General features: G+C 39.9%; 1 protein-coding gene across 1 annotated transcript in view; it reads right to left on the reverse strand.

Annotated features, from left to right (window-relative positions):
* The window catches only part of BEAN1 (brain expressed associated with NEDD4 1), a gene marked incomplete at both ends in the record, with an annotated part of 59,365 nt that extends 35,170 nt beyond the window's left edge, over positions 1-24,195 (reverse strand). Inside the window, 3 exons of the mRNA XM_082320849.1 lie at positions 10,879-11,013; positions 23,038-23,112; positions 24,165-24,195. Of these exons, the coding sequence (XP_082176975.1) occupies positions 10,879-11,013; positions 23,038-23,112; positions 24,165-24,195 (241 nt within the window). The remainder of the gene's footprint in view (positions 1-10,878; positions 11,014-23,037; positions 23,113-24,164) is intronic.
* Between the last annotated feature and the right edge of the window lie 604 nt (positions 24,196-24,799).

Below are 24,799 nucleotides of genomic sequence, written 5' to 3' on the forward strand. Positions count from 1 at the left end.
CAGCCACTCAGATGAAACCAACCAAATTATTTCAGTCATGACTTACGGCATATTTGAATTTAGGATTTCAAGGAGGCTTTATGCCCCCTGGCCCCACTGACTTTTTTCTACTTGCTCTGTATTTTTCATCTTATTCTCAATTCTACTGCATATAGCGTTTCCCACTAACTCATATTTCATAAACCTAATGTGCCAAAAAGCTGGATTCTGCTATTTATTTATAAAGAGACTGTGGACAAAGAAGTTAGGCCTCAATTCAGGAAAGCGCTTATGTGCATACTTTACACACTGTAAATGCATTCTTGATTTTATTCATACAAAATTTTCAATTCTGGGAGCACTGAGAGCCATGTTCAGAAACTGTTTTACCTATTTACATTGTGGGAACAGTATTTGCCTAGCTGATGGGCTCTCTTTCTTGTCTTGTCGTTTTGAAAGTTTGTATTATAGAAGTGTTATAATAAAAATTACTGAAATGTGTTAAAATAGCTTTTTCTGAAATTCATAAACTTCACATTACAGATGAAGGAAAAGGCATATCAAGATAACTCTTTAACTAGATTAGTTTCTTGTCCGTGTTTGCGTCTTTACAGAGCAGCCTTTGGCAGGCTGCTTTGACAGAAACGCCCCTTTTAAACCTTAGCTTCTCTCCTGAAAAACCGCAACCATACAAAGAAATATTTTAATATATTTCAAAATATAATACTGATCATTTCTCACTATGAAACTGAACGAGTCATTCTTTATATTCTATCAAATAATTTAGTCTTATTTTCTCTACCTTGAAAATAGCTGTGTTTGCAGAATTGAGCATTTTCTAAGTTCACGGGGCAAGGGAGGTCATCGTCAGAATGACTGTCCCGTTTCAGGGAGACCTGGCACTGGCATCTTTGCTTGATAGCACCTGATCATACTCCTTTCTTAAGGCTACTGTTTTCCATTAGCCATTGCTAATTTCTCTAGCTAGGAGACAAAGGGTACCGGAGCCATGCAGGCTTGCCTTTTCTGTTTATGGTATGCCAGAATTCTATGCTTAGTTGATATTTTCTAAACCCTCTATTCTTTTTAGCTACGTGCTTATGAAAAGATAAGTTGTCAAATTAAAGATGCATAATACAGATAAAAGTTCTGCTCTAATTAACAGTAACTTGAGGGCTATTTCAATTATGTCCATTGTTCATTTCTGCTTACAAAAGTCGGTAGTATGTGAGTAGGATTTTTATATCAAGCAAGATTAACAAATACTGACCCTCAGCAGGCAGTACAGTATGCATTAAATAAAACTTCATGTCAGCAAATAAAAGAGAAAAATATGCTGGATGAACATAACATCACTGGAAGAAGCAGCCTTTCAAATTAAGCCTTAGAAAGGATAAACAAAAGTTGTAAGAGAGGAGGATAATGTTGTCATTAGTTTTGATAGTCCAGACTAAGGCAGTACATGAAATTTATAAACAAGTCCAGCAACAGCATTTTTGTATGCAACAGGCTGCATATTGCTGTAACAGGGAAAGAGTGGATAGTAATTTTGACAACAATCTAAATTCTCCTAATAAAACAGAAATAAATTTCATTAATGCTCCAAAGAACTGAAATCTAACTGGAGGCCAAAGCATCTTCTTGTGACTAAGCAAGCAAAGAAGAAGTAAGAGTAACAAGTAGCAGTGAATTCAGAACTTAATTGCATGATAAAGATTGTTTAAACTATCATTACAACAAACAATTTGCTGTCTTAAGAAGCCTGAATGAGTCAGCAAGATTATAAGAACTGATTTACTAAGGTGCCCCCAAATTAGATGCAGACAGGTTTTTTTTCCCTTCTCCCTCCCCCTTTATCTTTTTTGGGGATGCTGAAGTCTTTTTCCTAATACAGAAGCTTGTATTATAAAGATATTCCTGAATATAATTTTCAAAGCTGACAAGTATAGTTATGTACATTTGCTAGGTGAAGAAGTGAAGTTAAAAGAAGATGAAATGACCTCTCAGGAAGAAACGGGCAGGCACAGGACTGACTGTGTCTCTTGAGTTAGGAGTTCTTTCCTGTAACAGTGCCTCTGACACGCCTTCCATTTGTGTTTCCTTCAAGGACCACTAAAACTAGGGTTTCCTGTCTACTTCAGTGGTGCATAACAGTATCACACAGATTAAGAGCAAGTATTCACCCACTTTTGGAACTTCTCTTTGGAGCTTATTTTAGGAATCAGTGCTTTCTAGGCCTCCCATTTGGGCAGTAAGAAGAGACTGGATGCATCTACAGAGCAAGTTGAACCTCTATGAAATCACTTTCCTGCGTACCTGTCTGTCTCCAGTGACAATCTAGAGGAGGTAAACCTGTACTCAGTGGGTCTGTATACCTTCCCTGAAACTGTTTGCAAGGACTAGGAGAAGCCTGGATACAAATTTGCAAGGAGATGATTGTGAAATGACAAATTCCTTTTCTTCAGCTGGAATAACTTTAAAAGGACATCTAATGGACTTAACTTGGAATGAATGGAAAAAAAAAAGAGTGCATTCATTAGGTTAAAATGTAATATTTTCAATGACTGCTGTCACTCTTGTCTCAAGCACTGTTATGTTCATGTAATAGCTGTTTAAATAACAGTACTGTGCCTCCCTTGAAAGCTGCTTTTCTGACAAGAACTGTCCAAAATCGAAGTCTGTGTAGTATTCAAACATACCTTCCTCAACAGTGTCATGGCAAGATTATGTTAACCATCCTGGTTGGCTCTAGGCAGGATTACCTAGACAGAACTTTCCATAGGCGGGATTACCTACGTGACTTTATATAAAGCTGCATAGACAGCGATGGAGATTATTAATCCAAATGGCCTGCGGTACTTAATAGAAGGGCAATTTGTGGTATTATCTGTGTAGATGCAGCTTTTAGAACAAACATAAACCTCGCTCCTATTAATATGAGCCTAAAGTCTTCATGACAGAATTATTTTAAGTTTTTGTGCAGTGTTTAATTGCTTTAATAATAAAAAGAGAGGTGTCAAGTGACATAAAAGACACTTAATTTCTTTGGTACAAAAGACTCCAGTCATGTAACCTTTGGAAGTGGGAGCAATGATTGCACAGGTTATGACCATCTTTGGCTTCAGTGGGGCAAATTCTTTGGTTCCCATGAAAACATATATTTAAATCTGAAGCAAAATTTTAGCCTTTAAAACTACTTTCTCATGGTTTCAGGAAAGTCTCTAGATAGATAATACAGCCTTAAAAAAAAAAAAAAGCACATAGGTAATTTGAGATACTAAAAGACAGTTAAAATCTTTGTACGCATGTAAGCTTCTGTGCTACATGGTTGGCTAGAGGACTGAAAAAAGAGTGGGTGAAGGCAAGTATGTCTTAAGTGCTACAGGTCAACACTACTTTGCTGAGTGTATTTTCTGAGAAATGTATGGTTAACCCTTGAGCAAAGATTATACATTTGATTTCCTCATATGGCAAGGGAAATATTAGCTTGTTTTCTCAACTGGAACAAATCCATGCATTGCTTCTCAAGGCAGCTTCCCTTGAGTACATGCAGTACAATGCTTTTCTTAAGACTTAGCAGTGGTTCTACTTCTGATTCAAGAGGATTTAACAGCGAAAAATCACCGTCAGTCAAGTTAAGAAAAGAGAGCACAAGAAAGAGAAAGGGAGAGAAAGAGAGAGGAAGAAAGATACAAGAATGCGTTTTTTCATGTGGTGATTCTGGTTGACTGATACAGGAAGGAACAGGCAAATATATTCATATTTGAAATACACTTTAGATAGTTCATGTTCTTTCCCATTAGGCTGAATTTCATGGTAGCTGCACATTAAATGAAATACTTTTATGTCAGTGTTTTTCTTCTTAAATGCTAAAATTAAGTTCTCGGAGTAAGCTAAGGAAGTAACTATTTTGTCTCTGAAAGCCAATACAACTACAGATGGTAAAAATTAACTGAATTGTGGGGACTTACAATCCTGCAATAGGAAATGAATTCATGTTTTATTTTTTCTTTCTACGTTAAGGCGTCTCTTTTACAGAGCTGTGTTTATATATGTGTATGCACACATCACCTGTTGGTAAGCACATACTGTTGGTTGTGTAAGAATCATCTCTGTGAATGCACACATGCAGCTTGTCAAGTTGTTGTTGATTACCGCGATGCCATTAAACAGCCTTTTAGGAACATAAGAGCTATGGCTCAACACGCCGACTGGTACTGTTATTCTTTACTTACATTAACAAAATGCCTAGAAGCCATGGTTAGGAAACTGGATGTGTGAGGTGCTATAAAAAGAACAAAGATTCCCTCCTCTCTAAAGAACTTATCCCACGTTCTTCTTATTTGACCCACCGCTTGTTGAGGCTCGTCCTGCCAGAACTAGACTATGGTTTGCAGCAGTAGCACCGATGTTTTCCATCTTATAGCAATATGCTAAACATATGATGGAAATCTCTCCTGGAATATAGCCTCACTGTAAAGTCCGCTCTTACTCTCAGTAGATCCTGTGGATGTTGATTTTTTTTTCACTGTCTCAAATAGGAAACGTTGAATGTCTCTGCCATTTGCTCATAGCTGGACAAGCAATAATGTCAAGAGTTCCAGTGTGACTGGACTGCCCACAATAGTGGTGGATATCCTCAAAATAGCATGGCCTCATTCTTGCCTTACAGCAGTGGCCCACAAGAGATTTCAGTGAGCTACATGATGGTAAAAATGGTGTCATATGACTGAGAAAGAGCTGTCAGTTTTGTTTTTCCCCTTTCCTAGGTATTTATTTCTGAACTCCTTTCTTAGCATCGCTTTTTCCTTCGCCCTTCCCATTTCTGAGATCCTGCTTACCTGCATAGCTGATACAAAGCAATCTCTTATTCTAAATGAGTACTGAGACCACATGGTAACTGGTACAGGGAGCCCCCATTATGGACACTATTGTAACTGATTTTATAAATGCTAGAACAAAAGGTTCTCATTTTATTCCCTCCCAATGCCTAAGTACATGAATCCAGAATATTTGGTAGGCTTTAATGACACAGTGAGCAGGAGGTGATTTGAAAGTCATTTCCCTTTCACTCTATCATTAGGCTGCTTCTATGGTTGATGTACTGCCAGTGTTTTAAGAAGCAGATCTCATGCATTCCCCTTCGCTACTGACAAATCCAAAATCCCTGCGCTGAATGTACATGCATAGCGAGCACATATAACAGACTGAGGAACTTGGCCGTTTATTTCTCTGTTTTAAGAAAAAAGGCTTTCTCAGACCGAAAAAGAAAACTGATGGACAAATAAAGTTCTAATGGGTATACTATGGAAAAGCTTTTTGTTTTTACACCTGCACAAAGCACAACCTTCCATGCTTTTGGATTCTATAATCTGAAGTTTTGTGTTTGTTTAAAGGCCTGAATACTCACACGAGAGCTGCTAGTTTAAACCTAAGTACCATCCAGTCCAAAGCAAAAAACCCACCATGCTTCTGTGATGCATTTTTAAGAACTCTAGTGTTGATAGGAATGATTGACCAGTTTTCAGATTGATGGGATAATTTTCTTGGGGCAATAGGAAAGACATCCCTTTTACTTTTGTGGCTATATTTTATCCTGGTTCTTCTGGGTGACTGCTCTATTATATCAGTTGATAGCCGAGACTGAATTGCTGTTTTATTCCAGCTTTACCAGATGAAGTTGCATGTGATCGGCTTCCCTGGGAATCCCTGTATAGCTGTAGTCCACCAAAAATTCTGTGGTCTCAAAAGTTGATGACAGACTTGCCTGTGAGTAGAAACAACTAAGTACCTAAGTCCTAACTGTAGGTATTTACTGGAGAGTGAACTGTGCTGTTTTTCAGAAGCACCTGAAAAGGTTCTTATTTTCCAGTTTGATGCATGTTGATGTATGTTTGACAGTAAAATTATTGTACAGATATTTCAACATGGTTCCAAAAGATATGTGTGTTCTTTACGGTATATGTGCTGTGTAACCGCTAGTTGTCATACAGAAACAGTACTATTACTGCTGCTTCAGCTTTACTAAAAGGTATCTTGGGTTTCTAGAAAGCCAGAGGTGGGGGAAGGAAGTAGAACAAAATTAAAATAGAAAGAGCAAAACAAAAAACACAGTAAAGCATGTTATCAGCACTGAAAGTCTTTTTGGACTTTGATAAACATTCCATATAATGAATTTAAGAAACAGACCTCTGCACACTATGTGACAGTATCACCAGCTGCTTGGCCATGTAATTAATTGATCCTATCACAAAAGTGCTTTGCTAATTGCATGGAAAACAGTCTTGTGAGTAGTACTGAGAGGGTTCATTTGCTGTCCTGTTGAGTGCTGTGCAATATGCTTGTATGTTCAGTCATTCCACTAGAAGCAGGGATTGTGATCCGAACAGCATTTATGGACACTTCCTCTATACATAGTACAATATGTGGACCTCCTGTACTCAGGAAGTTTTAGGCTCAGGAAGGAATCTTGGGCCTACTTTCTCAGGGTCAAGCTTTCAACAAGCTATGCTTCAACCAGAACAGACACTTGTGAAGATACTACCATCTTCTCTATGACGGTCTTCTCCTTTTGCTAGGGGCTACTCTCCCCGTAATTCTTGATGTTCATAGAAAACTTCTTAATAAGCTGCTGGCAAAATCTGAGGAGCTGATTCAACCCCCCTATTTAAATATAAAGCTATCCTTCCTAGCTGGTGGTGTCTTTAGCACAGATCAGGGAGCACTCATTTTAAGCACTCCATCAACTGGTTTATGAGGATGACTCCTTCTAGTTAGTCGATGGAGGTGGGAAACTGTGATGGCACGATCTTTAACTGACAGAGCTTGATCTGGAGACAAGAGCCGGTCTACAGCTGTAGGATACAAATGTTAGATGAAGAACTGTACACCATGGAAGATCCTCTCAAATCTTAGTAAGATTTAATGCTACGTGCCGCTTAAGCTTTTCACTGCCCTCTGCAGAATTTCAGGCTGCAAGCATAAAAATCATTGATGACAGCAACAGTACTCCAACAACAACTTACTTTAAGCAATAGAAAGGGATTTAACTTCCAGCATATCGTCATTTTCAGTTTCTGTAACTAACAATAACTTTGACAAGGGCTGTTTTCACAGGCAACTCAAAAGGTGGAATATGGCTTTATTCTGTTAATTTTTTTATGCTGAAATTATTCATTTCCATAAAAATGGGAATTTTAACCTGTATGTACTAGTTTTACATTATGATTTATGATGAGAATCATAAACTTCCACCCCAATGGAAACTCATTTCAAAACATCTGCTTAGCATCCATTGAGGCATTTTTAGTCAAGGAATACCATATTGCATGGCAGAAATTTGGGCTATAGCTTTTGTTTGGGTTTAAAAAAAGCCCAGACAACAGCTGTCTTTTTTCTCCTCCTTTCCACTTAATTCATCCTAACTACAGGTAGTAATAGGCTCTATTGCACGCTAGTAATATGCATTCATAAATACACAGACTAGTGATGACACTGCTGACTACCAGCATTTTGACTCAGAAAATATTACATCAGCTTTTGTCCTTGAAGAAACAGAAATTTAGCAGAAGGTGAAAATTTTCACTGGGAATTTCTGTGTGTAAGTGTGGAGGAATGCAGATGTGGCCTCTAAACATACGTGGGGAGATGATGGCCATAGATTTTTTAGTAGTGATAGTTTGATAGCTGTAGCTCTATAGTATGCTACATTTACCTGTTGTTAAAAACCACATTTAAGTGACTTAATGCCACTTACCAAAAGGTTTTTAGGTTGTTGAAATAATCACATGAAAGTAAATTTTTATTTATATATATATATATAAAAATCCTTTTCAATTAAAAAAAAAAAGTGACAATCCCCATGTCTCCGAAAACATCAACATAAGAAAACAACATTCTTATGTGATAACGCTATTTGCATTTTTAATCAGTTTCCTTAAACAGCATGACAAATTGTCCAAGGACACACAAAATAATGGATAGGTTATATGATTGAAACAAGCTTTAAAGGTGTCTATTACTAGTGCTTTAACAGAAAAACATGCAGTAAGGGAACTACAATTCCTTCTTGGTACCTGTTTTTTTATTATGTATGGGTTTCATATGAAGTAGATGACGTTTTTCTTGGCCAAAATAAAAAGAAAATTAAATTTCTGAGTGGAGATGCCATTAACTGTAAAGTAAATGTAACAAATTTAAGATGAGAAAGAATAATGGTAACTTATATGTAAATGTCTGATGTTTTTATTCATGCTTTATGGCTCAAGGCTGTAGTACTTTAAATGACTATTGCCCTCAGTCGGCATCACAGGTTCTTGGATCCTGCCAGGAAATCTAAAATGTATTAGGATGAAATAGACTGAATGAACAAAAGTATTTTCCAACCTATGGGCTAAATGTTTAGATGTTAGTATTACAAAAGCAGAAAGTTAGAAGTAAGAATGATAAATAATTCAAGTGGAGTGCCTCTATCTTGCACATATATAGAAAGAAAAAGAATAAAGATGATACATGTATATTTTTATATATACACCCTCCCTTATATGCATATTATATAGTTACCTATAGATTAGCCACGAAGGGATTTTTTTTTTTTAATACACCAGTACTTTTTTCATTTGCTCATTTAGCCACATGTTCAGACACGACTTCCCGATGTGAATGCTAACTGCATATGGAAATCTGTCGGCTTCTGAATTCCATCTAGCTCTGTCACTGCCTTGTCCTTTATTACTAGGTAGCAGTGCTATTCTGGACAGTATGAGACTGAAGGAAATGGTACACCCGATCTAACTGCATAGTTGTTCTGTATAGATTTTCTGTTGGTGCTGATCTTGTAACAGGTCTTGCTGTTATTCAGCAAAACCAACACAGGATAGAGGTGCTTTGGTACTTGTCTTGTCTGAAACATTTGTGTGTCTGTGAAGTATATGTGAAGTGACAGATGTTAGTGCCTCGCTGGATGACACTCTGCTCTCAGGTTCATCTGTGAACAGCAAATCAGTCTTTCCATTGAAAAATAATGAATTTTTCCTCTAGGCAATTTCTGATTTGTGTGCGCTTCTGTAACCATTGCAAATGATCTGTTGGTTTTGTATTTTTCAGCTCTTAACTACTGTAATGTGTTCAGAGCAAACCTGTGACTACTTGACTCTATTTTGTCAGCTGTCATTGTTGTAGTTTTTTCTTATTAACACTGAATTGACAGCTTTGCATTTAGAAGAAAATATATATTTACATATACTAAGAAGAGTTTATTGCCACTCACTACTTTATGCATACTTTGATAGATGGGCAGAAAGTAACGCATACTTCTGTGCGATGTAAGTTGCTGAAAGGTTTTCAGGTGATCCAGGCAAGATGCAAGATCATCAAAACTGATGTGTTCCCACTAAATCTTCCATGACCACACCCGATATGTTTTCTTGGAAGAAAAAACCACATAGTCTAGCTCCCTGCTGATTAGACTAAGAATTAAGAGCATAAGAACCTGAGGTCTTGTCTAAATTGAGGTCTTGTGTGTCCTCCCATGCACGTTAACTGTAGCCCTTCTGAATTCTCAATTATAAACTCATAATCTTTCGTGCTCCATGGATCTGACCTGAATCCTGCTCTACTTAATGGACTATGATCAAATCCAGAGAGTGCTTGCGTTGCATGAGTGCTTCAGCTCCACTGTAAAGCCAGGTAGCGGGCTGTCACAAGCATGGATCTGTAGACTGAACAGCTGGTGTTGAGGGCCTGCTGCCTACGCTATGCATGTTTCAGAGGGTTTTGCTTTCCATTAGCTCTATCTTGCCTCCGTGCATCTGAATGCCCATTAGAGGATGGAGTGTACTAGGCTCACTCTTGAAACTCATTTTTTGGTTTACTTTCATCTGAAGTCTATTGCCAGTAGCTGTCAATCTGCTCTCCCTATTGTAACTTCTGGTCTTTTTGCAAAATTGCGGCTGCGTTCTTCTGTGTACAATGTTGTATTACCTAAAAACCCCAAGTCTGCAAATATTTCTGGCAAGTAATTAGTGACAGAAGTATGTGATCCATCCTATTTGTACCGTGTAGAAAAGAGGTCTAAAAGTAATTTGCCCTCTTAGATGTGGCTAGTTATAAAATAGGTATGTTAAAAAGAAGGTTTCAGAGTTAAATCCATAGCTTGAAATTAACAAGTAAACATAACGGGCAAAAAGTAGGAAAAGAAAAAGCTGAGATGGTTACATCACCAAGTTTGCTAGTAAACAGCAATTGCTGAGATTACAACACACTTGTTCATCAGAAATCCTCCAACTCATCTTTCAAAGTACTTGCAACAAATCTGGTTCTAAAACAAATGGCTAAAACTATCTGCGCTGTTTACAAAAGTTACCCTATGACTCCTTTAAATACACTGGATATCTCTGACTTGACAGTAATTCTTACCTCTCCCTTGCCCAAGTATTATTTTAATCAGTTGGCAGTTTGTTCGTTTATTCACATTAACATTTCCAAATGCAGAGTGCCCAGCCAGCAGTCACTGCTCTGCAGAGCTGCCAGGGTCTAACTGTTTCTGGCAATGCCGACTGCCTTCTTTAGGCTTTTTTTTTTTTTTCTTTCTCCTCCTTCAACTGGCATTTCAGAGCAGCAGCCTTCACAATACATTAGCTTAATGCATTTTGAGCTCGACCAAATCTTCCATTCCCGCTACTGCTATGTCTACTATTCTACTTGAAATCAGCATGCAGTATAAGTGATTTAGACATATGAATAAATAAACCTTTAAATATCCATATCCTTGTAACAGCAAAACCAGATCAAATCTAATGTTTAGAACAGTATATTGCTACAAACACCAATTTGGTGAGCAAATGGATTCACATTTGTAGAGCGTTGTGTCATGATTTAGGAAAGTGAAGGGTAACTCACTTGAGCATGTTAGCTTGATGGACATGTAGTCTCTGCCACAGTCCTTCTTATAGTGACAGCGCAGCCAGTTTAAGAGGCAGAGTCCGTCACCACACTGTAGTTCTTCTTTTTTACACGGCAGAATGCTCTGTTCATCTGAAAGGAGGAAACAATAGATGACTTTGTGTAACAAGCAACTCCTTCCTGAGCGACAAAGCCACATGTCTCCTGAAAGTCAATCTTCCTGCTTTTGAAAGCCCTGGGCGGATGAAAACACGCTCTCCTCTTTGTCAGATGTGAAAAGGGTGTCGGACTCAAATATTTCCTATACTGTTGCTGATCGGTTAAATAGTGTTTGAGACAGATGAGGTCTAGGTGAAGCATACCAAAGAAATCACAAGGGTACCATGTCTCTGAGGCACCTAGCCTTCTGACCGACTTAGATGCTTTAACATCCAAACCAAAACAATCCATCTTTGCCCCAGCTGAACACCCAAAATGGATAAATGAGGGAAAAAAAGAGATCTGCTATGTTGCATAAACCTGAAGGACTGGATTAAGGGCTTCTTAGCTCTAAGTATAACTCTCTCACAATCCCTTTCCAGTTTGACAATTAATGGTAGGAACTCAGTCTGATAGAGTGGGGAAGGACTTTTTGAATAATCTTAATAAAGCCTTGGGTAGATTTATGGACACATAAACTCAGGTTTGGTTTGCAGAGACTTTAAATCCTATATAGTAGGGTCTGCAGCTCTGCATGAAGCGAAATCTTTGACTGGCTCCTCAGTTGAAAGATTGAAGCCACTTCCCAGGACTACTGTTGATTCTTGGGGGCTGAGTAGAAAACTGAATCACTCATCTCTGCCTAGAGACAGGGGAAAAAGAGTAATTTTAGCTTGTCCTTTTATAGTGTATGTAGTCCTTTATAGTGTATGGTTCCTTTTATCTTTATGCATACACACATGCATGAACAGCAATTTCCTACTCTCAAAGGAGAGCTGATACCAGCCTAAGCCCTGTAACTTAAGAACAGTTTCAGTCATGCTAATATTCACCGGTGCAAAACATATTTGCACAAGAAATGGGAGTGCTGGTGGGAGTGTCATCACTTGTCGTATCTGAACAGGATCACCCCTTCCTAGTCCAAAAGGTCTGAGGGTATGCCTGAGGAGAGAGTGGTCGCTGCAAATGCAATGCCAGCAAGCAACAGCTTTCACTGGCTACTCAGAACAGCTGTTTTGTTTGACGTCCATAAACATTCAAACAGCAGCTGCATGATACAAAACTTAAAAAGGAGTTGGGCCATCTCTATGCAGGGAAGGGTATGTCTTTTCTTTTCTTTTTTTTTTTTTTTTTGACACATTAACTGCACAATACAAAATATCCCATGGAATGCCAGGGACCAGCTGTACCATCTAAACCACACGGAGCAGATCATTGAAAAAAGAACTTTTTATGTAAATGTATTCCAGTCTGTTAGGTTAAAACTCTATTAACATAATATAAGGAACAAATAAATCCATGGAGATCAGGAAGTCAGAAAATTATCCAGGAAAAGAGGGAAGAGAAACTCCTACATTATTCAAAGAAGTTGTTATTATTTTTTTTTTCACATTTCACTAGTAGTGCTATTGAAAGTGGCCTTGTTTTGATGGTAGATAAAAGGAAACTATTTTCTGACAAGTGCATCTGAGTGCGCAAATGGATACGCTGACATAATTCAGTTTCACGGTTTTGTAGGGCCTTGCAATAATGGGAAAGAGAAGTAAAATAGACAAAAAAAAGTTCCTTAATGACAGAATAAAAAGTTTGTAAGTCTGGCAAGGAAGACCTTTGTGCAAAAAGACTCTTTGGAAATCAGCTTTAAATTTCATTAGAGTACTAGAGCTGTATTCACGTTACTTTATGTGAGCAATCTGAAACATTCCAAATACAGGCAAATGAAAGTTGAAGCCCAACTTGAAAAACACTAGCTCTTGAAAGTAAAGGCACAGAGGGCTAGTGTGCAAATCGGTACCCAGCAGAAGACAGGCAGTTCTGCTACATCACGTTTTTGTTTGCTCTCCAGTATTTTTCATTTGGAGTCTTTTTGTCATCCTCTGTAGCTGCAAAATCATGCAGTTTGAAGTAATTGTTCATGATTTCCAATTCTCCACACAGCTGCTCCAGTGGAAGATGTCAGTACCCCCAAATGCATTTATAAATATCACCAGCATTGACAACATACTGTTAGAGTAAATCTTAGATTGTAGGCTTGTACCTGGCAACTCTGCAATCTAGAGGCCAGTAATCAGATCATATTGGTTTGTACTTTCAGAACACCTTGCGGTATGTTTCCCAAATGGCTACTGTATTTCTAGTAGGCATCTCAGACAATTTTGGGGTAAAATGCCATAGAATTCCCAGCAATTAAAGTTGTGCTGATTCCTGTCTGGGTTTATTTTATTTTCAGAGTTAAAATATTATAGAAGCAGCAGCTAAGCAATAATTACTTTGTGGTACCAAATGTAGTCATTGTGTAAATGGGAACAACTTCTGTTAACTTTAGACTGGTTACAGAGTCATTGCAAATATCAAAAAGGAATTCACCTGCAAGAAAATGATGCAAAAGGAAAAAATAATATATTAGCAAATTTATTAGAGTAATTGGTCCTGGTATGCATCTCACATATTTATATCTTCCATAAAGTCTGTTTAGTTCATAATCTAGTTTGAAGTTGCCCTAGTTATTTTAAACCTCTCTGAAGTTGCTCCAGTCTATACCCTTTCGTGTCTGTCTTGTTCGCTGTTCCTGTTCTTACTAGTCCAACACAATTCTCCTCTATCCCTGGCTACAATTTCACTACTTTTTTTGGATGTAAGAAAGTTTTCTACAGTTCCTGCAACACAAAATTCCTGTTTTACTTTTCATCGCTTTACTGGCTCTGCTTTGAAGGTCACTTAAACGCCTCCTGTCTCATCCAGAAAGTAATACTATGCTTTCTGTTTCTGCTAGTTGTTGAGCTGTGTAAGTCACTTTGGGATACGGTCTTTAGGAAAGTGCTAGAAAACCACTGCGATGTTTTATTATCTTCAGGGAGAACCATTAAGATTGTATAAGCTATAAGAAATTATACGGGCAGATCCAATTTTTTTGGACTGAAAAGCAGTGGGGGACAATGATGGTTTAAAAAAAAAAAGGGTGTGCAAACCTATCCCATAAAGCTGTATTTCCCAGATGTAGCAAGAGCAAATTATGGCTTTTGTGAATCCAACTGATACGAATCTTCCATCTATTCTCAAGGGGAGCTGCAAAATAACTGAAAAAAACATGAAGACTTAAAATATGTAAATGCTTTTTTGAGGAAGAAACTGAGGCACAGGCCTGTGGTCATGCAGCAGGCATGGACAGAGGTAGGCATCACATTCAGTATGGTACTGACTGAACAAATAACAATGTTTAAGTTCTATGCAATGAAAATTCTTTTGAGACAGATAGTTTCATTTGTGAGAAAATGCATTACTTTCTAAGGTGATGTTTCTATCTCAGTAGAGGCCAGCACAAAGTATTCTGTCTTTAAAGTATGTTTTACCCTGAGGTAAAATTGATTTGAAAACAATTTTTCTACAGATGACAGGGAGCTAACAAAGTCTCTTTCGCATGAGCACTTCCCAGTTCTAAGCCCACCTGTTCCCAAGCAGAGTCTGCCACGCAATGACATACTGATGGTTTTCAAAGTTTGTATTCTAGATCAGCATGCATTTGAATGAATTTATGAAGGGAAAATTAGTAATTTAAGAACATCAAAATGATCATATCAAATTTAGGTTAAGGTGCAATATTATATAAATGTGATGCATAAAATTAATCCACAAGTTGAAAATTCACCTGCAGCATTAAAATACACATAATAGTTTACGGATATTGTACATTATCCAAATTTGTATTTTCCTATGTTAGTAATACCACAATTTTTTTTTTATTCAAATGACCATGGAATTATATATCTGTTAAAGTGGGTGCGCACTTCTCGCATCAACCACTGAGTCTGATAATGCCCTGATCATCCACCAGCAGGAACTATTCTCTGCAACATAACCCTTTGCACTTTGCAAAAAATCATACTCTTCATTCTTGCCTGCAGCCTGGCTTTGAAACCTTTGTAGCCAGCCGCGGGAAGATAGTTGTGGTGAAGAAGGATCCTCCAGTGACACAGATAGGATTTAACAACTCTTGAGTTGGGCGAGAGGATGAGAGAATAAACAACACATGGCACATGTTGGTTTGATGCTTAATGCTCTGCTGTGCTTATGTGATTTAGATGAGCATGACACAGAAACCTGTGCAAAACACAATATAAGGAAGAGAGATTCTTATCTCTCTGGTGACTTCTTGTGCCCCTCAATTCCTTAGTATTTTTGCACTGATGGCAACTAAAGAAATTTACAATAACCTTAAATCAGAGGACAGACACAAGATGTCATTTCTATACTATTAAGGTACCTTGATACTACCTTTAGCCCTGCACTTTACCATGCTGTCCTTGGTTGTATTTGGAAATCAGTTTTACATGCTTGAAAATCTGGGAAAAAGTTCTTATTTTTACCTCTATAGATGCTCCAGCACTCCTGAAGCATGATCTTATGCCTCCAGCTTTGGGAAAATTTCCAATTTACAGCTTGCTTCATTCAACAGAAACATCTTTTTTTTTAATCAGAAGCACAGAAATGTAGCTCTGAACATAGCTTTTTTCTTCTTTTTGATTTTAGACTTCTATCAGGTTTTTAGACATCTTTCAGGTTGCCTAATAGGATCAAGTTGCATAAGTACAGTTTCCACTCATGTTTCCATTTCGGATTGTGCTGTTCTAAAAGCAAAACCTTTTCTAAAAGTGTCTATGTATATACAAAATCTGTGTTGGTAGTGGTCTGATTTTGTGCTCTCCCTAAACACTGGGACAGTTTCTGATTGGGACTGATGCTAAGAGGAATACTATACAGCATGCACCCCCGCGCACAATAGCATGAATCCATTGTAACTGCTTTTTCAATCTATTATTGAATGTCCCATATTCTTTCTAAAGGAACATCTGATTCCACAAACGTGTTTAGTGTGAGGAGCGTGATTATTAATGTAGTTTAACATACTCTCCAAATGATGCATAAAAGTAATCTGAAACAGCTACTCTTTGTTGCTCCTCTTTGCAATGTGTGTGTTATTTCTGTAGCACCAAGTTCTAAGCCAAAACAGAAATCGCTTTGGATTCACGTTCCTCTCCCAATGTGTCTCTGAGGCAGTTATAATTACAATACCAAATGACTAGATGTTGTTGGGCTACTTGTCAACATGGCATCTGCAATAAACCAGGAGTGTTAATTTGTCATTCAGAGCTTTTATTGTCTGTTCAAGTCTGCAGGGTTTTTACATTTGTTTGCTGAACAGGGAACGAGGATCGCATAGTAGGCTGCCTAAGCACTGTACCTTTAGAGGCAAGTTTCAGGGCAATACGTTAAGATGACAACAAGGAAACACCGTTTACAAATTTCTAAAAACTCTAGTCTCTTCTGTTCTGTGTTGGGCTTTCTATGACCTACTTTATTAAAAAAGTCTTTTACTTCTTGCCAGTTGTTTGGGCCAATGACTTGCATACTGCGTGTGTTTGGAGAGTGAAAATGGCCATTGCGTACCTCAGTAGTCTAACTTGTAAATAATCATAAACGGGGAGCATTTAGCCCAAAACATTGAACTCTGCTAATAAGAGGAGATGGTTAAGTGAGGATTAGAAGCAAAGTTCAATATGAGGCTGTCCTAGTAAGAATTAGTCTTCCAACTGGGACTAAAAGCTCACTGTCTGCTGGGTGTTCTGCCATGTACTGTATTACTCTCTTCCCCAGAGGATCTGGGATCTCTTTTGTAAACCTCATCTCTTTAACATCCTGAGTCCTTGCTGTAGAAATCCCTGACTGAACCCATTCTGTAAGCTGGGGCCTGTTTTCAATGTTTAAAAATTGGAAGCAGCCTATTAAATGATTTAGAGTGACTCAGAAAGCTGTTCTACTGACCAAAGTGTTCAACTTTCTGATGCAAAATATGTCATTTCTGTCTATCTCTTGGGCTCCCCAGTGGAAGGGAGACCTACCTGTATTTGTGATCTAACTAGAAAAACATTACAGGCCAGCTGCAGTTACTTTTCTGTTCTAAGTAAGTGGCAACTGAAGGTTATGGTTAAGTGTAACTTCAGAATATTTCTCTCTTAGGTCTGAGCCTGATGGACAACAGGTTGTCTGTGGACAATTAATTCAGCTACATAAAATACTCACATGAAAAAGTAAAAGTAGAATAAATGTTCTGGAGATGGCCTTGCGGCAAGTCTGTTCCTTCAACCCCAAGTACAAAGACAGACATGGGACTGGACAAAGATGGGAAAAAAAATGCTACAAGAGAAAATAGCTAGTGCAGTATCTTGTTAGCAAGAGTCAATGCCAAGTAACGGACAGATACCAATCCAGGAGCCAGGAGAGCCTTGCTTTCTCCGTAAGTTGCTATGTAATCTAAAGCAATTAATTTTTCTGCCAACCTTTTTTCTCTTCCCACCTTTTGTGTTATCTAGACACCTGCAATCTGGAAGGACAAGGCCAGTTATTTTGTGCAGGATCTAGCACGATAAAGCGTCAGTCTTAGTTGGGTCTTTTAAGTGTCTACGGTAGTGGTAGAAGTAATCTTGTAACAATTTTGCAGCTAATTCAAAATAAAGCTAGGATGCTGAAAATGTGTAAAGATCAGATGCTTACAGAGCTGCTTCTCTTAAATCATGAAACTAAAAAAGATTAATTGCCAATAGGAGAGATTGAAAAGTAAAAAAAAACCAACCCTAAAACTGCATGTATTTCACGATTTCTTTTTATAATGCTTCTAATGAAGAAAGAAAACAATTGCTGAAAGGAAAATCCTCATTTTAATGATAGAAGTAAAGGGATTAACAGGCTTGCAACTAAAAACAGCAATTAAAAGATAAGAAACTTAGAATTAAAGAGGCCAAAGAAACAAAGTGTCATAGAAGCACTATTTGCATTAAGAATAGACAGTGATCAAGTGGCTTTGCCTGGAATGTCCTCCAGTGAATTATCTTCACACAGGTCCTTGAAGACTGTAGGTGTCTCAATGTCATATAATGTCATCATTTTTAAAAAACAGTCTGAGGGATTTCAGGAAGTTCTAGCAAGATATGTATTAAGTCTTGGAGCTAAAATCACTGTTCACATAAATGCTGTCAAAGCCAACTGAATTGCTTGCTTCTGCCAGCTCTGAATTTGAGGCCAAATTTTCAAAGCATCTGAAGACAGAGACTCTAAGTAGGCTTTACAAAAGCTCATAGTCAATTAGGCGTCCACCTCTCCTTGGAAGATGCTCTGCATAAAGGCATCTGGGCATCTACTGCATTTTTAGGTGCTTGAACATACAGCTCAAATAAAATCATTACATAATAATGAAATGTCAGACTGCAAGAGTTAATAGCCCTCAGCAACTCTAAAATGTATCTGCCCCCTACTCTTCTCTGGGCGGTTTCTCAGTATGGCTGCTGTACCAGTTTGATGAGATCCCCTTCAAAAACTAAAGCATTGTTTCTATTTATTTGGTAGGGAGCAGGGTTGGACTCTAATCTGTATTTTTGCATAGTAGTTACATAGGAATGAATTATAAACTATTATTCTCTCCACTAAAAAAAAAATAAAACAGGAATGGGAGGTAGGAGTTGGGAGAAGCTGCTGAAACTAAAGCATTAAGTCAGTAGTTACAGTGGAAATAAACGATTTGGGGTTGTCAGCCTACATCCTCATAAATGAGGATGAGAAATTGTCAGGCTTGGAGAGAAATTGATACCTTCCTAGTGCAGATTTCAGTCTAATAAATGAAAAGGTGAAAAAATCATTCTTGATGTAACTGAGATGATTTCAAGCCATCATAAAATAAATTGATGGCAGAAAGATACTGAGCAGGATATGACTTATTAGGGGAGAAGAACAAAGAATTCTGAGGTGTGGTTCTGGAGGTGTTTAAATAGCCTTCCCTTCTGCACAGTTGGAGTCATTAAAGCCTGAATTGGAATGTGGAAAACTGTAGGGAGAGATGAGTGCCTTCAGAAAACGTCCACACTTTGAGAAAAAAAAATCAGTGAAGGACGAGCAGATTATTTTGGGGATTAAACTTTGCTGTGCACTTAGAGCAGAGGGGGCAACTAGAGCGTGTGTTTCCCTCACTGCCTGGCATCACAGACATACATGGTTTCTGGCATTCTCTGTTAGAGAAGAGAGAGACTGGTAATGGGTGGCAGATGTTGGTGCTTTGATCACTGACACTTCTCAAGGCATCCCCCAAATGCAAGGGAATGTACTGCTGCGGGATGCAGCAGTCTTGGTGCAGATCTGTCAGTCTGTCTCTCAAACTTCCTGGCATAATGTACTCTCTCCAGGACACCAGCTCACAGCAAGGCTGTCACGCACAGGCTTGAAGCAATCTCTTGTCTCTCTGTATGTCTCAAATCTGGTGCAGCCAACAGAACCACTGTAAAATACTTGCACAGACCCAAAATTACCCAGTTTCTTCACCTGCTTGAACTGAGGCACTGGGCTCCACCTGTGCATACGAATGTGAAGTTATGCTCATTGAGTACTGGCCTCTGGACAACTGTGTTGAACTGGCTGAGTCGGGAGACCATTCTGGGAAGAATACAGGATTTGCCATCAAGAACAAGACTCCCTAGTCTGTAGCAGTGGAGAGAGCATTTTATTCTTGCTGTGTACAGAAAGTTTTCCTTGTTTATGAATAGAAGTTTGTTCAACCTTCCACAGTTTTCCCGGGGTCTCAGAGCACAGCTAGCAGTGCTGTAGTCAGTGACAACACAGCTGGCAGCCAGCTGTGCTGTTACGGTGTCTGAGCCGAATGCTGACGGATAGCATCCAAATGTCTACTCAAGGGCCTACTGGTTTCAGGATCAGGATTTTCTGCACTTTTACTTTCTAGGAAGTACGACCCTGTGCCTGGCTTAGGTGGGTTTTCATGCAGAAAGGGGAGCGCACCACATTCTGAATGCTCTTGTTCCTTCTTGATTTTGTGAGATAATTCTGTTTAGTAAGAGTAAGTTTGTAAGATCTATAAAGGTTATAACACCTTTACAGAGCGTCTTAATGCTGGATTTTAAAATGCTGTCTGCATATTTCAGTTTTGTTTTTCCTGATTCATGCATCCAAATGAATGTTTTGCGTATCTCTGGACATTCCTTGTGCTCTTAGATGTAACAGCAGAGACATAGTTCAAAATGGTTATCATAAAGATTTACTAATATTTAAATACATAACTATAGTCACTTAATAGTCATAAAACAACTATCTTTTTATAATAGCTGACATGTATTGGCAATCTGGATAACTGATTGAAAAATCAGTTGATTTGTTTGCTTTTACCTGTGCTTAAAATGCGTTTCTGCAGAGATGAATCTCAGAACTGCCGGGGAGGAGGTGGAGGAGGCAGCGGCATGCAGGAAGGGAAGGCGGTTTTGTCTGCCCTTGACCACTGTCTGCCTTTTTACTTCTCGGATAGTTTTGGGCCCCCTTCATTTAAGTATTACAAACGCTGACTGAGGTTCATGACTGCTGATTAATAATGATTTATACTCATTGTCATCAATATTTTCTAGAGATAATTTTGACTTTTTACTTTAAAAAACAAACAAACCTGACCAAAAGCTAAAAACGCTTTGCAAAGAAAATCCAGTGTTTCTTTCAGAAAGGAACACGTAAAGCAACAAAGCTAATAGCAAATTTTATTTCTGATCGGAAAGTTCCACTAAATGCTGGAACCATCAGCCCGCCTTGGAACTGTGTGGTTGAAGTCACATAGGTCCATTCTTGAGTATTAGCTTGCCTGGACTTGGCTTCTGTGACTCTACCCCTTTGTCCTGTACAAGATGCAGTATTCTTGAGGCACAGCTGACTTTGTATGAGAAAAGCTGCAGTCCTGCTCCCGGGCCGTTGCACTTGCTTAGGAAAATCACTGTTTGGAGAGTAAACAGGTCTAGTACGCGGCATACATTAATTCTGCATAGCTCCTTCCTGTAGTACATAGTAACGGCCTGGGATAACACCAGTCTCTTTCCATGTTTGCTGTGAAAGCATAATACAAGCTACAGTTTGGTTTGTTGGGTGTTCTTTTGGCTACTGCCCACCTGGTATTGTGTTAATATTATCTGTTATTGTCAGTAGAACATTTCACAGTCCAGGCAGTACAGTAATTAAACACAATAGCCCTTGTGTAGAAGGCCAGAACGCCGGGCCTGGCTGAACTGTACTCAGTTAAGGCCAAAGTAAAACAAAAATATTGTCATAAGAACACTTAATTTTGAAGAAACATAGGCACCCATTTGGAAATTAGGGCAATACTCAGACTACTCTGAACTGTTTGCTGCAACAGTTCTATTACAAAACTCCACTAATCTAGAGTTAATGCAATACAAAGTTGTCCCGCCATAAGGAAGTGGTCTCTCTGGGAGGGGCAATGGCAGGGAAAAATCTGAGCTTAAGGGTCAAGGAACGTGAAAGTGAACAATGGATGAGAAATTATGTTATTTTGATATGAATCCCCAAACTAAACATATACTGGCTACATATATAATGAAGTGCCACGAAATGTCATTTCACGCATAATGTAAAACCAAAAGTTCTGTGCAAAAATTATCTAAAGAGTATTTTTGCAATATTAACCTGCAACAACATAAGCACATCAAGTATTTTTTTGCCAAGTCTACCGGCAATTCACTAATAAATGAGCAGACTGCCACATGTAGCTATGCTAATGTAAACATTTACAATTTCCTGTCGTTTTTGTATTGTTGTTATGTATTTTCTGTGACTTCAGTGATGCCAGTTGGCCATCGATTAGGTAGCCAGAGGGTGAACAATTTTAATCATTTATTATTATTATTAATATAAATATAAATATAATATTAATATAAAATTAAAATTTAATAAACAATTTTAATTTTGCAGTTGCCCAACTGAGCCCAACTTTAACATGTTTTTTCTAGGAGTTCAACGGATTACCAGGCAATCTGAAAGAGAACACTTTGCATTTACTTGGTTTTGCACTGTCTTCAGCTTTACCAACCAAACTCCACTTCCAGTTACCAAAGTTATCTTGGGGTTAGATCCTACAAATACCTAGTGTTGACAGACGCTGGTCTTGACACTATGAGTTACTTCTCCAAGTTGGTAGGTTGTGGCAGCAAACATTAAGCTTGATAGTAGTTCTAGTCTGTGAGTGATAGTAGCTGCCTTTGTTATTCCTTTATGTGTGTTCCAGAGTAAATAAGACAACTTTTTGCCTGTTCTTTCTTTAAACTTCAGGTTTAATCATATGATTTCTCATCCATGATGGGCATTTTAGCTTGAAAGTTGTTACCGAAGTCATAATCTAATTACAACATTTCAGCATGGCTCTTCTTGAGCTGCAGCAATTGCTCTGAGAGATATCTTGGTTCTTTTAATTGTTGTGCATATATTTTTATCATTACACATTCTTTCATATAAGAGATTGGATGAGCTACTCTGCTTCCCTGCATACATGTCGTTTTCTGCCAAAACAGGACCAGTGACAAAGGCAGAACTGGCTCCTAAAACGTTACATTTCCTTTTCAAAAAACTTTCATGTAATAACTACAAAAGTCAGTCATAAAAAGGAGAGTAGAAGGAAGTCAAATGTCAGGAATTGTTTTATTTCAGTGATTGGAAGTAATCTTTAGCCACATTTTTTTCACTAGTGAGTGCCAAAATGATATAAATTTTGACTGATGTCAGTGTGCTCAATTTGTAAATCAGTTTTAGCAGCTATGTGCTAATTTGTTGTCGTGGGAGAAGATGCTGAAAAGGAGGATTTAAAAAAAAAAAAAAAAGAAATATTGAAGTACTGAAGTATTGAAGTACAGACAATTCTCTCACTCATTTCTGTGAGTTTTGTCTGTATAAAGATCACAAGGTTAAGTCAATTTCTGTTAACTCAGTTGTGGTCTTAGTCAGGAAGCTATTTGCTTTTTAATGGATTGATGTTTATCTGCTAGAGGACTTTAAATATAATATTCCTACAGCTGTACATGACTGCAAGGCATGCTATTAATGCAGTTTAAAAAAAAAAAAAAAGAGACTACTTACAGAGATTGGAATAATTGCTGCCTATTCCAATATGGATGGAGCTTCCAGAGATGAGAGGAAGTTGGAAGAAAAGAACTAAGGAGGGAAAAATGGAAAAAAAGGTCCTTAATAGCAGTTTGTTTTTGTTTTGCAACCAGATGTCAGTTGAAGACACACTGTGTTGTTAACATGCACCCGCTCTCTCTGGGGCAGGATTACATGTTGCAGGCTCTGAATATACGCACAGATGTAGCTTGAATGGGGGTGAAAAAACCAAGCAAGTCATTGCTTCATACTTCCAGGAATCCCTCCAGTTCAGGAAATTGTATTATATATGACTTTAATGCCTCTGAGAGTCAAAACCCCATGTATAAACAACAAAGTGTTATATAAATATGCTAATTATTGTTGTTAAGTCATTCACCAGTCTCTGAAACAGGCACCTACCATTGTAAAACAAAATAACTGTTTCCTAATTTGTTTAAGTGCATCTTGAATACATTAGGCATGTGCGTGTGTCAAATCGGGTTGGAATAAATTTATTCTAAAATTTGATACACAAACTCCCCCTATGCATTTAAGCTTTAATATTTATAACTCGCACTTCAAGGGTTTATACTTGCAGGCAACAAAACGCGTGTGAGTAAAACGTGCCCTAAATAACAAAACGTTTAGATTTCTTAAAAGGTGGGCTTGTTTGCTCCCGCAGTTGCATACAAAACACGACCCCCCGCCCGTCCGTCGGGTGCCGTGCACTGTTTGTACGGCCCTTGGCCGGGGCCGTGCTTGCTCCCGGACGAGGCACGCTGCCCCCGCGCCCGGGGATGGTCCCGGCGTCTGCCCCGCCGCCGGCACCTCGCCGCTCATCGCCCGCAGCGGGTTTTCCCCTCCGGCTCCCGCGCTCGCCGCCGCAGCCTCGGCACGGCGCGGGGGCGCAGCCCGGGGCGGGGGCAGCTGCTGCTTTTTGGGGAGGGGGTGCCCGAGTAACAGAAAGTTTCCGCGGAAGCGCTCCCCCGCCGCGCCGCGCCGCCGACCGGGGCAGAGCCCTGCCCGGCCGCGGGCCGCCCCCCGCCCCGCCGCGCCCCCCGCTGCCGCCCGCGGCAGGGGCGAGCGCCCGGCGCGGCTCCCGCCGCCTCGGCGCGCCTTACCCCAGCACGCAGCGGCGGCCGTTGTCTCCATGCGCCTCCGCCGCGGCTCCCCGGCGGCGGGCGGGCGGCAGCGGGCGGCGAGGCGGGCGCAGCCGCCGCCGGGAGACGCGCCCCGCCGCCTCCTCCTGCGTGCGGGGCCGGAGCGGCGGCGGCGGCGGCGGCGGCGGAGGGACGGAGCCGGCGCCCATGGGCGGAGGGCGGGGGGAGGCGGGTGACCTCCGCCCCGCGGGGGCCGGCCGGAGCTGCCCCTGCCCTGCCCTGCCTCCAGCCGCGGCGGGGGGGGGGGCGGGAGGGAGCCGGGGCAGCCCGGCGGGGGCGGGCGGTGGCCCGGCCCGAGGGGAGCGGGTCCCCGGGGTGCGGGGGCCGGTCCGGCCCGGGGGGAGCGGGGCCCGGAGGCGGCGGGGCCGGCGCAGGCCGCACGGCGGGCCGGGCCGCCCGCGGGGTGCTCGGGGCTGCACATAGGTGGGGGCCTGAGCCGGCCTGGGGGGCTCCTGAGCTCCCGGGGCCTGGAGTAACCCCGGCTCCGCTCCGTCCCCTCCTGCAGGGCCCGGGGAAAGGGAAGGAAAGTGTTAGGGGCGCTGCGGGGATTTGCTGCTTGGATAAGGAGCTGTAGGCGGATAACGGCTCTTGAAAGC

The sequence above is a fragment of the Platalea leucorodia genome (assembly GCF_965183815.1).
Source record: "Platalea leucorodia genome assembly, chromosome: 8".
Classification (NCBI taxonomy): domain Eukaryota; kingdom Metazoa; phylum Chordata; class Aves; order Pelecaniformes; family Threskiornithidae; genus Platalea; species Platalea leucorodia.